Raw genomic sequence first — 16211 nt, 5'->3', positions numbered from 1 at the left:
GTCTGATTCTGTCTCCTCATCATGAATTATATTTTCCTGTTTATTTATATACCTGCTAATTTTTGTTTGAATGCCAGACATTTTGTATTTTATGTTGTTTGAAGCTGTAATTGGTCTTCCTGCTCCTTTTGGTGATTCTTTCCCTTGCTTCAGGTAATTTTTCCTGCATTGCATATGCCAATCAGTATTCAACTGAAGACTTAAGGGGAATCCTCTACAGAGCTACAGAACTCTCTTTGTGCAGCTCTCTCCTCTTTGGATACTTTGCTCTAGGAATTCTAGCCGCCTTGGTGTCTCTGAATACTCAAATCTAGCTTCTCAGTGTAGGGGTACTTCTGGGGTTTGGTTTTCCCCTTCTAGCACTGCATCCTGGAAACTTTGCAGACAGCACACTTGGACAATCATAGGGCTCACTTTTTGTTTCCACTCTTTCAGGGATGTGCTGTCAGTTACCCAATATCTGAAAATGTTTCACTTTTTTTTCTAACTTTTTAGTTTTTAAATGAAGAAGAATAATCTGGTTCTCATTACCCCCATCATGTCTAGAAGTGGGAACTCTTGTATATTGAGTTTTGAAGTAAAATTTAAACGGAAAATATAAAAAGTACCATTTTGATTTTTATTATTTTTAAATCCTAAATTTGTATTTAGGGTGCATAAGCATTGTATAGCCAGAACCAGAGTAGACTATAGGTTTGATTGGCTGAATGTGTTTAGGTTCATTGTCAACATTCCTGTTTCCCTTGAAAGAAATGTAGGCATGTATGATGAGTTAAAAGGTAAGCAAATAATTGCATTTTCCTATATAAACCCAGTTCGTTGTTTTTTGTTTTTTGTTTTTTGTTTTTTTTGAGATGGAGTCTCTCTTTGTCACCCAGGCTGGAGTACAGTGGAGCGATCTTGGCTCACTGCAACCTCCGCCTCCCGGCTTCAAACGATTCTCCTACCTCAGCCTCCCAAATAGCTGGGAATACAGGAACCTGCCAACATGCCTGGGTAATTTTTGTATTTTTAGTAGAGATGGGGTTTCACCATGTTGGCCAGGCTCGTCACAAACTCCTGAGCTCAGGTGATCCACCCACCTCAGCCTCCCGAAGTGCTGGGATTATAGGCATGAGCCACCGGGCTCAGCTATAAACGCAATTCTTATTGACAGCAAAACTTTGTGTGTGTGTGTGTGTGTGTGTGTATGTGTGCAAAATATGTCTGTATAATTTCTAAGGGAGATTAATAGATTAATGAGAAGTGTTTATTTCCTTAAGGGTATAATAATTCAGTTTTTATCGTCTTTGGAAAATATTTGCAACATTGACTGAAAATACTACTATGATCGTATATTGAATGGTAATTTAACTTAACCTTGCATATAGTAGATATTAAGGACTGTTGAAAATCTCTGTAGGTGAAATGGACTTGAGATGGGCTTAACCTGTCTCTTCATTGATGATAGGCAACTGGAATGACCTTTAGCTTTTCTTCTGATGGAAGCAGATTATATGAATTGGTAAAATTGAAGCACCGGGCTAGTTTTCTTATCCCCACCCATTACAACCACATTAAATGAAATTATGAGAGGAAGGTTGTATGAGTATTAAGTCAATAGTTGGTATATAGGAAATTAACGTGATAAAGGAGGTATTTTAAAATGGAGTTAAGCTTATCATTTATGTTCTTTTTATTTTGATGTAATTTTAGATTTTAAAAAAGTACAATAATAAAGAATTCCTGTATACCCTTCACCCAGATTACCTATATTTTAAGATTTCACTATATTTGCTTTATCATTTTCTTTCTTGATATATATATATATAGGTACATATGTATTACTTTTTTCCTGACTCATTTGAGTCATGATACTCCTTTACCGCTACTGAGTTTTTATTTCCTAAATATAAGATTGTTCTTCTTCATAAAGACAGTACAGTTATCAAAATCAGGAAATTAACATCTATAGTACTGTTTTCTAATCTACAGATACTCACATTTTACCAGTTATCACAATACTGTACTTTATTGCAGAAGAAAATTCAGGATCACATTCTGTGTTTAGTTGTCACATCTCTCTAGTTTCTTTTACACAGAAACACTTGAACCTATGTTTGTATTTCATTGAATTGACATTTTAAAAACTGTTGAGGCTGGTTATTTTGTAGAGTGACCTTCAATTTTTTTTTTTTTTTTGAGACGAAGTCTTGCTCTGTTGTCCAGGCTGGAGTGCAGTGGCACAATCTTGGCTCACTGCAACTTCCACCTCCCTGGTTCAAGTGATTCTCCTGCCTTAGCCTCCCAAGTAGTTGGGACTACTGGCACACACCACTGCACCTGGCTAATATTTGTATTTTTAGTAGAGACGGGGTTTTCCCATATTAGCCAGGCTGGTCTCAAACTCTTGACCTCAGATGATCCACCCACCTTGGCCTCCCAAAGTTCTGGGATTAAAGGCATGAGCCACCACACCCAGCTGAATGACCTTCAATTTGAGATTGGTTGATTTTTCCTCATAATTAGATTTGGGTTATGTACTTTATTTTTATTTTTTATTTTTGATACAGAGTTTCGCTCTTGTGGCCCAGGCTGGAATGCAATGGCGCCAGCTTGGCTCACTGCAACCTCCGCCTCCTAGGTTCAAGCAATTCTCCTGCCTCAGCCTCCCAAGTAGCTAGGACCAGGTGCCCGCCACCATGCCCAGCTAATTTTTGTATTTTTAGTAGATACAGGGTTTCACCATGTTGGCCAGGCTGGTCTCAAACTCCTGACCTCAAGTGATCCACCTGCCTCAGCCTCCCAAAGTGTTGGGATTACAGGCGCCTGGCCCTGGGTTACGTACTTTAGGCAGGAATACCACAGACATGATGTTGTGTACTTTCCAGTGCATTATATGAGGAGGCAAATACTGTTATTTCTCCTGTTACTGGGGATGATAACTTTTGTAATTTAGTTAAGGAGGTATCTGCCAGGTTTCTACAAGGTAAAGTCACTCTTTTATTCTCTGTAATTAATACATACCATGGCTAGATACTTTTAAATTATGTTAGTATCCTACTACTCTCAAACTTACCCATTAATTTTAACATCTATTGGTGATTCTTGTGTGAATCCATTATTATCAAGATGGGTGCCAAATGGTGATTTTTCTAATTTTGTAATTTCTTTTATATTTATTAGATGACTTCTGTGATAAAGAAAAGCTTCTACCTCTTTATTCACTTATTTATTCGTTTCAGTATGGACTTATGGATTCTTGTTTTATCGTTTTGCCAATGTCTCTATGATTCTTTGAGCATTTTCTTACTTTCTGATCCAACAAGACATTCCACAATATCTGGTACTATCTCTGTGCCAGCCCTAGAATAAGACGTTTCTCTAAGCAGTGTTGATTTCTTTTACTATGAAGTGGTATTTAGAGATCTAGGTGTTAGGTGTGCTTATTGCTACCGAGGAGTCTTTGTTTCTAGGCCCTCTTAGTGGACGTAAAGTATATATGTATATGGATGAGTATATATGTGGTGGGTGTGTGTAATACACCTTTATTTTCAGAAAGAATATTAACTAATGTCATGGCTGCTAAAAATAAAAAAGTGAGTATAGGTGTAGGCTACATGACCATGTGATCATATCCTTATCACAAGAAGTTATAGCTCCAATGTTTTGCATTCTTCAAATACATTATTTTGTTGACTAACTGGATTCCAGGAATTACTTAGATCTTATCTGATGAGAAAAAGAACCTGGATGGTGAGGGGCCTGGAAATCATGTTATATGAAGAACAGGTGAAGGAGCTGAGAACATTTAGTCTGGAAAAAGATTAATGACAACATATGCTTATTATATTAAGTTGTTTGAGGCAGAAGAAATGACACGCATTTATTCTGTGTTCACTTAGAGTATGTAATTAATACAGATGAATGTATTTTAAGAGAGATATAAATTTATCTCTGCATAAGGAAAATTTTGAGGCAAGTTTTCCTCTAATGCAGTAAAATGACTTGAATACCTCAAACCCAATTATTATCTCTAATCAGGAGAAGCTTGCTTATTTTTACATAATTTGTGTGTGCTGTAAGAAGTTAGAACTACTTGAGAGATGTCTAAGTATGCTATATTTAGTGGCTTAGTCAGTAGTATGCTTCACAAGATGCATCATGAGGAAAGGATTCTGTTCTAAGTAAATGTAAGAAATAATGTGTACATAATGTTCTTTTTTTACTTTTTTTTTTTTTTGAGATGGAGCCTGGCTGTGTCACCCAGGCTGGAGTGCAGTGGCACAATCTCGGCTCACTGCAAGCTCCGCCTCCCAGGTTCACACCATTCTCCTGCCTCAGCCTCCCAAGTAGCTGGGACTACGGCGCACGCCACCACGCCCGGCTAATTTTTTGTATTTTTAGTAGAGATGGGGTTTCACCGTGTTAGCCAGGATGGTCTCAGTCTCCTGACCTCGTGATCCGCCTGCCTCGGCCTCCCAAAGTGCTGGGATTACAGGTGTGAGCCACTGCACCCAGCCAATAATGTGTACATAATCTTCTATTGGATATTTATAATGCAGAGTAACGTATTAAAAGGCTCTAAGAAGTCCTCAAGTAAGGAAACTTGTTTGACTTTTTCTAATGTAGTGGATATAGGAACAGGTGAGGTTATAGGTATAATCTAATAGTAGTCATACAGTAGTCATCTATAGATGCATGGTATTTATTTATTTATTTAATTTTAAACCAGGCCTTCAAGCATTTTATCCTTTGAGTTACAAACAGTCCAATTACACTGATTTATACATGGTATTTAAACCAAGATATTAGATGTGATCACCAAGGGACTGTGTGAAGATAGAGATGTGCAAAAACTGAGCTCAGGGAGAAGAGGAAAACTAGCAAAGAAACTGAGAAGGAGTGAATAGAGAGGAACAAACTGAAGAGAGTGGTTTCCCAGAAGCTAAGTGAATAAAGTGTTCCAGGAGAAGAGAACATAATCAGCTGTGCTTTATACTACCAGTAGATTGAATAAGATAAGCAACTGAGACCTGACCATTGCATTTAGCGACTGGAAGTCGCTGGTGTCCTCAAAGAGAGCTTTCAGTGGAGTATTGGGAGCAAAAGATGATTGCATTAAAGAGAGGAGATGGAGAAGTGGGAGTAGATAGCAATGTTTTGCACTGTGAAAGGGAGAAGAGAAAGGTACTGTATTTAATGAGCACCTTGGGAGAAGAGAAAGGTATTGTATTTATTGAGCACCTTCTGTGTGTTATATTGCTGAAAATATTTAAGCAGTAATGAAATGTATGAGCTATACATAGCTTAGCTCATCATTCCGGCTTAAATAGTAGTTGCAATATGTTTATTAAGTACTTTTCTCTGTGATGTGGATTTGAATAGACTACAAATTGAAACATTGGTTTCCTGACTTACAGAAAATTTCCTCAGATTAAAATAATGTTAGAGGTAGTGGCTGTTAAATTATATTGCATTCTCCAGTTTCTAGGTGGTTTAGGCCAGTTGGCTTAGTAGTTTTATCAATCATGAATTGATGATCTGGACATGTTAATGATGTTACATAAAATCGTAAGATTTGGTGTCCAGTCATATGTTCATCATTTTTAAAATGACCTGGTATCAAGAATAATATTTAAAGCCACATATCCTAATTTTAAATTGGCCTCTGTAACCATAGGAGGAGAAAACTCAGGAAACACAATTCAGTCCTCATTTCTACTTCATTAACTTTCCATCTACCTTCTTGCAGCTAATTGCAAGCCCGCTCTGTAAATCCAATTACAGCAAATTCTCATTGTTCACAGCTGTGTTAATATAAGGTCGCTGCAAACACTGAATTAGCCAATAGTGAAGCATTGCTCTTAGAGGAAATACAGAGTTGAGTTCCTGTGAGCCACTGGTCACAACATTTTTGTCATCAGTGATCAATACATAACCTCGTTTCATATGTGTTTCTATTTAAAGACACCTTATTTAATTTTATTGTTAATTTTGTTAACATTGAACTCACAACCAACAGCACTATAATTCATGTCTGAATGAAACTTACCTAACACAGTATTTTCTCTGTAAGACACATTAAATCGTTCTTGCACTTAGGAGCACTAGACCGCACTTCAGCACTACACTTGGGGGGCATTTTTTGTTTGTTTGTTTGTTTGAGACAGAGTCTCACTCTGTCGCCAGGCCGGAGTGCAGTGGCGCAATCTCAGCTCATTGCAACTTCTGACTCCCTGGTTCGCCAGGTGGAGTGCAGTGGCGCAGTCTCAGTTCATTGCAACTTCTGACTCCCTGGTTCAAGCGATTCTCCTGCCTCAGCCTCCCAAGTAGCTGGAATTACAGGCACGTGCCACTGTGTCCAGCCAAGTTTTGTATTTTTAGTAGAGATGGGGTTTTGCCATGTTGGCCAGAATGGTCTCAATCTCTTGACCTCGTGATCCGCCTGCCTTGGCCTCCCAAGGTGCTGGGATTACAGGCATGAGCCACCGCGCCCGGTCCAGGGGGGGCATTTTTAAACAACAACATCTAGGCCGGGTGCGATGGCTTACGCCTGTAATTCCAGCACTTTGGGAGGCTGAGGCGGGTGGATTACTGGAGGTTGGAAGTTCAAGACCAGCCTGGCCAACTTGGTGAAACCTTGTCTCTACTAAAAATACAAAAAAAATTAGCCAGACGTGGTGGCGTGCACCTGTCATTGCAGCTGCTCAGGAGGCTGAGACAGGATAATCATTTGAATCTGTGAGGTGGAGGATGCAGTGAGCTGATATCACGCCCCTGCAGTCCAGCCTGGGCAACAGAGCTAGACTGTCTCAAAAATAAAATAAAATAAAACAACAAAATCCCAACAAAAAGTAAAAAAAAGCCAAAAACATGGCACTGCACCACAAAAAGGACCCTTGTTTATGGTGTAATGGCTGTCTTATTTAAGAAGATAGTGTCATCTTGTTCAGCTTTTGCTGGGAACATGCGTGTTGGGAACCTCAGATTTTTTTCTGCTTTGTGCATATCTGTAAATGACTGCAAAAGTACCAGAAGTACTTTTAGCAAGCAGGCAGATTTGCATACGAAATCTATGAAAGTGGCTGTCCAATATGTTAAATGGAAATGTTGGAATATATTGCATAATTCCATCATATTTATGATGGTAAGAACTCCAGTTTACTGAAGCTATAACTACTGGGAAATTGAAATTTAAAACTGGTTTCAATTTGTAGTTTTTATCAAAGTTCTGCAGATAGATGTTTTCAGAGATAGTTATACAAAATTTAGGAAAATAGCGGCCGTAGAGCCCCTTTTCCACAGTTTCTGTTTCCCAGGGACAAACAGGTTCAGCTCTTTCAATTGATATTTTATTTACCATTCATAAAGATACATGTTTGACTTCCAGTCATCTGCAGGGTCATAGAGAAATAGTCACTCATTGGCATGGTGTGAGAGAAAATGGATCTTTTATTTTAACAGCTTTCAACTAGTCTGCCTAAAGATGGGACTAACTTTATTCCCGTTTCCAGGGGATGCTTAAACCATGAATCCCTGAAACTTGATTTTATTGCATAAATTAGGTTAGTGTTCTCCTTTCTGTACTATTGCTGTCTGCTGTCTCAGATCCGCTTGGTCAGTTACAAGTCACATATCTTCTTTCAAGCTTCATTTTTGTTGTTTTTTTCCCTGTTTTCTCTGTTCTCATGTACATATGCCTTTGCTGTCATTTCAGTTAGATATTGTAAGGTAGTAAAGTTAGATACCCGTGTTTAGTCTGCCTTTTTGTATTCTCTTGGAAATTTGGTTGTTGTTTTTATATATTGGAATAACTTTTTTTTTTTTCTTTGAGACAAGAGTCATGATCTGTTGCCCAGATCGAAATGCAATGTTGCAATCTTGGCTGGCTGCAACCTCTGCCTCCTAGGTTCAAGTGATTCTTGTGCCTCAGTCTCTCAAGTAGCTGGGATTACAGGTGCGTACCACAATGCCTGGCTAATTTTTGTATTTTTAGTAGAGATGGGGTTTCACCATGTTGGCCAGGCTTGTCTCGAACTCCTGACCTCAAGTGATCTGCCCACCTCGGCCTCCCAAAGTGCTGGGATTTCAAGAGTGAGCCACCATGCCTGACATGAAATAACTTTTAATAGTTTGCCTGTTTATAGTACATGGGTCCAGGACAGATACATGTTTCATTTTGCTCAATTCAATTACATTATTTTAAAAAACTACTTTTATTAATTGACACATAATGTACATATTTGAGGGGTACATAATGATGTTTCAGTACATATAATGTATAGTGATCAGTTCAGAGTAATTGACATATACATTATTTCAAACATTATTTCTTGTAGCTATTTGCAACTATATATTATTGTTAGCTATAGTCAGCCAACAGTGGTATAGAACACTAGAACTTATTCTTCCTGTCTAGCTGTGATTTTGTAACCTTTCACAAATCTCTTCCCATCTCTCTCTTCCTTATGCCCTTCCCAGTCTCTGGTATCCTCTGTTCTACTTTTTACTTCTATGGATCAGCTTTTTAGCTTCTACGTATGAGTGAGAACATGCAGGGTTTAACTTTCTGTTCCTGGCTTATTTCGCTTAACATAATGTCCTCCAGTTCCATCCATGTTGCTGCAAATTACAGGATTTGATTCTTTTTATGGCAAAACAGTATTCCACTGTCTGTAGACCCCATTTTCTTTATCCATTCATCTGTTGTTGGGCATCTAGGTTGATTCCATATCTTGACTATTGTGAATAGTGCTGCAATAAACATGGGGTGCAGATGTCGCATCAATATACTGATTTTCTTTCCTTTGGATAAAATTCCCAGTGGTGGGATTGCTGGATCATATGGTAGTTCTATTAGTAGTTTTTTGAGAAATCTCCATGCTCTTCTCCATAGTAGCTGTACTAGTTTACATTCCTACCAAATGTGTAAGAGTTCCTTTTTCTCTGCATTCTCACCAGCATTTGTTATTTTCTTGTTTTTTTGACGGTAGCCATTTTAAGTTGATGAGATGGTATCTCATTATGGTTTTGATTTGCATTTCCCTGATGATTAGTGTATTAGTTCGTTCTCACGCTGCTGATAAAGACATACCTGAGCCTGGGTAATTTATAAAGGAAAGAGGTTTAATTGACTCACAGTTGAGCATGGCTGGGGAGGCATCAGGAAACTTACAATCATGATGGAAGGGGAAGCAAACACATCCTTCTTCACATGGCAGCAGGAGAGAGAAGAATGAGAACCAAGCAAAGGGTGAAGCCCTTTATAAAACTGTCAGATCTTGTGAGAACTTACTATCACAAGAATAGCATGAAGGAAACCACCCCAATGATTCAGTTACCTCCCACCAGGTCCTTCCCATGACACACAGGGATTGTGGAAACTACAATTTAAGATGAGATTTGGGTGGGAACACAGAGCCAAACCATATCAATTAGTGATGTTGGGCATTTTTAAATATATTTATTTGCCATATGTATGTCTTCTTTTGAGAAATGTCTTTAGATTTTTTGCCCATCTTTAAATTGGATTGTTTTTTGATGTTAAAAAGTTTGAGTTCTGGGCCGGGTGCGGTGGCTCATGCCTGTAATCCCAGCACTTTGAGAGGCCAAGGCGGGTGGATCACGAGGTCAGCAGTTCGAGACCAGCCTGACCAACATGGCGAAACCCCATCTCTACTAAAAATACAAAAAAATTAGCTGGGCATGGTGGTGGGCGCCTGTAATCCCAGCTACTTGGGAGGCTGAGGCAGGAGAATCTCTTCAAACTGGAAGGTGGAGGTTGCAGTGAGCCGAGATTGTACCACTGCACTCTAGCCTGGGCAACGAGAGCAAAACTCCGTCTCAAAAAAAAAAAAAAACTTTGAGTTCCTTATATATTCTGGCTATTAATTCCCTGTCCCATGAATAGTTTGCAAATATTTTCTCCTAGTCTATAGGTTATCTTTTTACTCTGTTGATTGTTTCCTTTGCTGTGCAAAAGCTTTTTGTTTTTATATAATCTCATTTGTTTATTTTTGCTTTTGTTGCCTATATTTTTGAGGACTTATTCATAAAATCTTTTCCCAGAAACCAATGCCCTGAAGCATTTCTGCTATGTTTTCTTTTAATAGTTTTGTAGTTCTGGGTTTTACATTTAGGTCTTTCATTCATTTTGGGGTTGATTTTTGTATAGGATAAGAGATGGACATCTAGTTTCATTCTTCTGCATATCTAGTTTTCCCAGAGGTATTTATTGAAGAGACTATCCTTTCCTCAGTGAGTGTTCCTGACACCTTTGTCAAAAATCAGTTAACTGTAGATACATGGATTGATTAATTTCTGGGTTCTCTATTCTGTTCCACTGATCTATGTGTCTGTTTTTATGCCAGTACTATGCTGTTTTGGTTACTACGGCTTTGTAGTATATTTTGAAGTCTGGTGGTGTGATGCCTCCTCTATGCTCAGGATTGCTTCAGCTGTTCAGAGGCTTTTGTAGTTCCATATGTATTTTGGGATTGTTTTTTCTGTTTCTATGAAGAAAGTAATTGTTATTTTGACATGTGCATTGACTCTGTAGATTTCTTTGGTTTGTGGGGTCACTTTAGTAATATTCTTCTGATCCGTATGCATGAGATGTCTTTCATTTGTTTGCATCCTCTTTAGTTTCTTTAATCAGCATTTTATAGTTTTCCTGTAGACGTCTGTCACCTCCTTGTTTAAATTTATTCCTAGGTATTCTTTTGTTGTTGCTGTTGTAAATAAGATTGCCTTTTTTATTTCATTTTCAGCTAGTTGATTGTGTTTAGAAATGCTAATGATTTGTGTATATTGATACTGTATCTTGCAATTATACTGATTTCATTTATCAGTTCTAAGAGTTTTTGGTATAGTCTTTAGGTTTTTCCATATATAAGATTGTGTCATCTGCAAATAGACATTTTGACTTCCTCCTTTTCAACTTGGTTGCCTATTATTTCTTCCTCTTGACTAATTGCTCCAACTAGGACTTTCAGTAGTATGTTGAATAAGAGTTGTGAAAGTAGGCATCCTTGTCTTGTTCTAGTAGTCAGAGGAAACACTTGGCTTTTTCCTAGTCAGTATGATGTTAGCTTTGGGTTTGCCATATATGGCCTTTATTATGTTGAGATATTTTCCTTCTATCCCTAATTTGAGAGGTTTTAATCATGAAAGAATGTTGACTTTTATCAAATGCTTTTTCTGCATCTGTCAAGATGACCATATGGTTTTTGTCTTTCATTCTATTGGTGTGATGTATGATGTTTATTGATTTGTATTTGTTGAACCGTCCTCGCATTCCTCAGATAAATTCCCCTGAATCATGATTTATTATCTTTTTGATGTGTTGTTAGATTTGGGTTGCTAATATTTTGTTGAGAATTTTTATGTATATGTGCATCGAATATATTAGCCTGCAGTTTTCTTCTTTTTGTTGTGTTCTTGTCTAGTTTTGGTTTCAGGGTTATCCAGGCCTCATAGAATGAGTTAGGAAGAATCAGTCTCTTTCAATTTTTTGGAATAGTTTGAGAAAAATTGATATTAATTCTTCCCTAAAGGTTCAGTAAAATTCAGCTGTGAAGCCATCCAGTCCTGGACTTTTCTTTTATGGGAGACTTTTTGTTTTGTTTTGTTTTGAGATGGTGTTTTGCTCTTGTTGGCCCAGGCTGGAGTGCAATGGTGTGATCTCGACTCACTGCAACTTCCGCCCCCCAGGTTCAAGTGATTCTCCTGCCTCAGCCTCCTCAGTAGTTGGAATTACAGGCATGCACCACCACACCCGGCTAATTTTGTATTTTTAGTAGAGATGGGGTTTCGCCATGTTGGTCAGGCTGGTCTCAAACTCTCGACCTCAGGTGATCTGCCCACCTCGGCCTCCCAAAGTGCTGGGATTACAGGCGTGAGCCACTGCACCCGGCTTGGGAGACTTTTTATTACTGATTCAATCTGGTTGCTTGTTATTGGTCTGTTCAGGTTTTCTGTTTCTTCCTGGTTCAATCTTGGTAGGTGTTATGTGTCCAGGAACTTATCTAGTTTCTCTCGGTTTTTAAATTTATTTGTGTATAGTTGTATGTTTTTTTGTTTTATTCTGTTTTGTTTTTTTAGACAGGGTCTCACTGTCTCCCAGGCCAGAGTGCACAGGTGTGATCATAGCTCACTGTAACCTCAAACTTCTGGGTTCAAGCAATCCTCCTGCTCCAGCCTTCTGAGTGGCTAGGACTATAGGCGTGCACCACCATTCCCAGCTAATGTGTGTGTGTGTGTATATATATATAGAGAGAGAGAGAGAGAAAGAGAGAGAGAGAGAGAGAGTTTTGCTGTGTTGCCCAGGCTGGTCTTGAACTCCTGGAATCAAGTGATCGTTCCTCCCCAGTCTCCCAAAGCACTGGGATTACAAGCATGAGCCACTGCACTCATCCCAAGTTGTTCGTAGTTCAGCATTTCTGTGGTATCTGTTGAAAAGTCTCCTTTTTGATTAAATGGGGAATTTAATCCGTTTACATTCAAGGTGATTATTGATAAGTGAAGCCTTCTCCTGTCATTTTATTAATTGTTTTCTTCTTGTTTTCTATTTTCTTTTTTCCTCTCTTATTATTTATTTTTGTGGTTGGGTAGTTTTCTGTAATAAGATTTGGTTCTTTTCTCTTTCTTCTTTATCAACTCTACTGGTGAGTTTTATAGTTTCACATGTTTTTATGATGGTGGTTATCATCCTTTTACTTCCAACTGTGAGACTCCCTTGAGCATTTCTTATAAGGCTGGCTTAGTGGTGATGAATTTACTGAGTTTTTGCCTGTCTATAAAAGGTTTTATTTCTCCTTCGTTTCTGAAAGATAGCTTTGCTGGATATAATATTCTTGGATGGCAGTTTTTTTCTTTTTCTTTTCAATTTTTTTTTTTTTTTTTTTTGGAAAGCAGTGAATTTTAATTGTAGTAAAACCAAGATTAATTCCTTGGCACACCTGGGAAGAAGAGGAACCGGATGGGGGTATTTACAGTGATTTCAACAGGCAAATAATTAAGTCGTGAGCATTTCAACAGATGCACACCCAGAAAAAAATATATGCCCTGAAAACACTTGTATTTTTCCTTTAGTTTTCCAGCTGTTTCTATCTATAGCTCTGTAAAGAGATCACATTCACTACTTGATTGATTTTCAAGACACTGGCCCTAACTCTTCCCACCACAGCTGTGCTTGACAAAATTAGGCAACAGTCTGTCCTACAGGGGGAAAAAGAAGAAAATTAATTTGGGCCAAGCTTTCCTAGAGCAAAGGGATCTTTCCTTGCCCAGGTAATGGCAGGTTCAGTTGCTGGACCTATAGCAACTGAATGTAGTATGTGGCCCCTACTACCTATGAAATGTTGGATTTTTTGGTAGGCAAGACTAAGTGTTCTCTCTCTAAATATAAATTGTGGAGCATATATTTTTTTCCTTTCCTCTCTCCTGAACATTTCTTATTGATCTCAGGCTTACAAAATTAGTTAAGTGAGAATTATTAAAATCATATAAGGGGTTGAAAAAGAGTAAAGAGCTAATGTTTGTCTACATGTATGAGTTGAGGATCTTGATCCTTCATATCATACTCCCAACCAGAGAAAAATACAAAAATAAACACGCCATGTTAATACATAATACAAAGTGTAAATCTACAAACACAAGTGTACTAATTAGAGTTGTTCCTCAGAAGCACGGCTTCCCTCCAGTCCCTCAGAGAGGAGGAGGCATGGGGACAGGATGGTTTTCATTATGCCTTTTCATGTCTTAAAAAGTTTGTAATAACAGTCTCAGTAGCGCAAACAATTTCATGTGAAACCAGAAGCTGTAAAAATAAATTACTTTTGAGGAAATGAGGGTTCCTCCACAGCTCAAAACTCATCATGCCGTACTAAGGCCTCCCCAAAATCTGTGGCCTGGCTGCCAACAAATAAGTCATACTTGTCAACAATCTCCTCCTTGGTAAGCTTGCCATCCTTGTTTTGGTCTGATTCATAGACCAGGTGCCTGGCTTCTGCCTCTGCATGATCATAGTCTGAGGGAAGGATCCAGTCTTTGGTCTCTTCCTTGTCCATCTTCCCATCACAGTTCTTATCCCGAAACTCAACAAACTGCTCTCGCTCTGTCTTTACCCATTCTGGCTCATCAGTATTCCCATCATGGCTGTACATGTCACCAATATACTCTTCTAGATCAATGAAACCATTAGCATTCTTATCTATATCTTCCATTATTTCCTGCAATACTATATCTTTCATGTAGTCATACTCCTCAGGGTGCAGGAAAGCTGTGAACTCCTCCTTTGTGGCAATGAGGTCTCCATCCTTGTCTGCCATTTTAAACCTCTGCTCATCTCTAACCATCATCTGTTTATAGTTAAATCCATCATCAGGGTCTGGATCATCTAAAACGCAGCCGTAGGTGACATTTTTATACTCCTCCCAGGAAACGAGGCCGTCCTCATTGAGGTCATGCCCCTTCCACTGTCGCTCTACATCCTCGTGAATCCAGCACTTTTGTGCAAATTTAATCCAGTCTTTGAGCTCATCCACAGTGACAAACCCGTCCTTGTTGTCATCTATTTTACTTACAGTCTTTCCAAGCCTTTCCTTGCTCTCTTCTGGTGTCAGCTGATCAAAGGTCTTTGCTTCTTCAGCACCCAGGAAGGCATCATGGTCATAATCAAAACTCTGAGCATCATTATGAACCTTGTCACTGAGCTGAGGCTCATGATGTACACGGTCCTTCTTTTCTGTGGGCTTGCTCAAGGCAAAGGCTGTGCACAGGGACAGGCACATAAGAAACTGTTGCAGGTCCATGATAATTAGATCTTTCCTCGTAGCCCCCACAGCACAGGATGCCGTGGCCGCCGCTCACCCACCGGCTCAGCTCACCTTCTTTTCAATATTTTGAATATGTCATCTCATTCTCTGCTGGCTTATAAGGTTTCTACTGAGAAATCTGTTATTAGTCTAATGGGAATTCCCTTATATGTGACTTGATGTTTTCTCTTGCTTTTAGAATTTCTTTGTGTTTGTCTTTTGACAATTCGAATATATTTTGCCTTGGAGAGGATCTATTTGGGTTGCATCTATTTGAGGTTCGTTGAGCTTCCCGGACCTAGATGTCCATCTCTCTCCCAATATTTGGGAAATTTGCAGCTGTTATTTCATTAAATATATTTCCTTACCTTTTCCCTTCTCTTCTGCTTGGCTGGCCTGTGGATGTATGTATCTGCTGTAGATGGCCCGTGGGGCTGTTTCTCAGGTTTGGGACATGGGTACAAGGCTGCTCAGGGAGCTCAGGAGTGTGTCCACCATAGATGGCCCTCAGAGCTGTTTCTCGGGCCGTTGACATGGCTGCACAACTTCTTGGCTGGTGTGGGAGATGCCCCACATGGAGCTGTTTCATAGGCCCAAGAGCAGGCACAGGGCTGCTCAGCCAGCCTGGGAATGAATCTGTCTACTAGGGGTGGCCCACAGGACTTTCTCAGGTTTGGGATGCAGACGCAAGACTGCTTGGCTGGCTCAGGGGTGTGGCTCAGGAGTGAGCCCTCCATAGGCCCACAAGTGACATGTTTGCTAGAGGTGGCCCACAGGGCTGTTACTCAGGTCCAGTCATGGGCTCATGGCTGCTTGGATGGGCTGAGGGTATGCCTACCAGGGGCAGCCTGCTGTGCCCAGGGACAGGACTGTTTCTTAGACCTTGATTGCAGGTGGAGAGCTAAGGGCATGTCTGCAGTGGGGGAGTGCTGTAGGGCTGTTTCTCAGGACCTGAGTGCAGATGTGTAGCCTCTCTGCCAGCCCAAGGGATGTATCAGCTGCTTAGAGACTTGGGGGGCACTCTTCCACTTGGAGGGCATGTAGCAGTTTTCGCTGGCTCAAGGGCAGGTTTGCCTTGGGTGGGACTGCCAGACTGTTCCTCTGACTGGAAGTGTGGCAGTGGGAGCAGAGTGTTGGGGAGCAGAGGGGAAGGGAGGTTGGTTTCCCAGCTGTGCAGGACTGGGCCCAGCTTTGCATAGTTGGGGTTGTGGTTTTCAGCCACCCATGTGAGTTGGGGGGAATGAAGATGGAGCCCCAGTGCTAGAGAAGTTCAGTGGCTACTAACCTCCAGAGCCGATCCTGGGCCCAGGATTTGCAGTGTTGGGGTTGTGGTTTTCAGCCACCCATGTGAGTTTGGTGGAATGAAGATGGAGCCCCAGTGCTAGAGAAGTTCAGTGGCTACTAACCTCCAGA

The 16211-nt window shown here is 39.8% G+C and overlaps 2 protein-coding genes across 7 annotated transcripts in view; one reads left to right on the top strand and one right to left on the bottom strand.

Moving 5' to 3' along the window:
- The window catches only part of PHTF2 (putative homeodomain transcription factor 2), a 160894-nt gene that overhangs the window by 9776 nt on the left and 134907 nt on the right, over positions 1-16211 (top strand). The window lies entirely within an intron of this gene.
- On the bottom strand, positions 12893-14864 carry LOC129040089 (calumenin-like). Its single transcript, XM_054493977.2, has one exon. It carries the CDS (start codon positions 14793-14795, stop codon positions 13848-13850), a length of 948 nt encoding a protein of 315 aa, XP_054349952.1. The 5' UTR covers positions 14796-14864; the 3' UTR covers positions 12893-13847.

Source organism: Pongo pygmaeus, chromosome 6 (genome assembly GCF_028885625.2).
Source record: "Pongo pygmaeus isolate AG05252 chromosome 6, NHGRI_mPonPyg2-v2.0_pri, whole genome shotgun sequence".
In the NCBI taxonomy this organism is placed as follows: Eukaryota; Metazoa; Chordata; class Mammalia; order Primates; family Hominidae; genus Pongo; species Pongo pygmaeus.
Note: the sequence above shows the minus strand (reverse complement) of the source record. Positions and strands in the feature narration are given on the sequence as shown.

Coding starts and splice junctions, on each gene's coding strand:
- LOC129040089 (XM_054493977.2), bottom strand. CDS start 14,795: ATGGACCTGCAACAGTTTCTTATGTGCCTGTCCCTGTGCACAGCCTTT.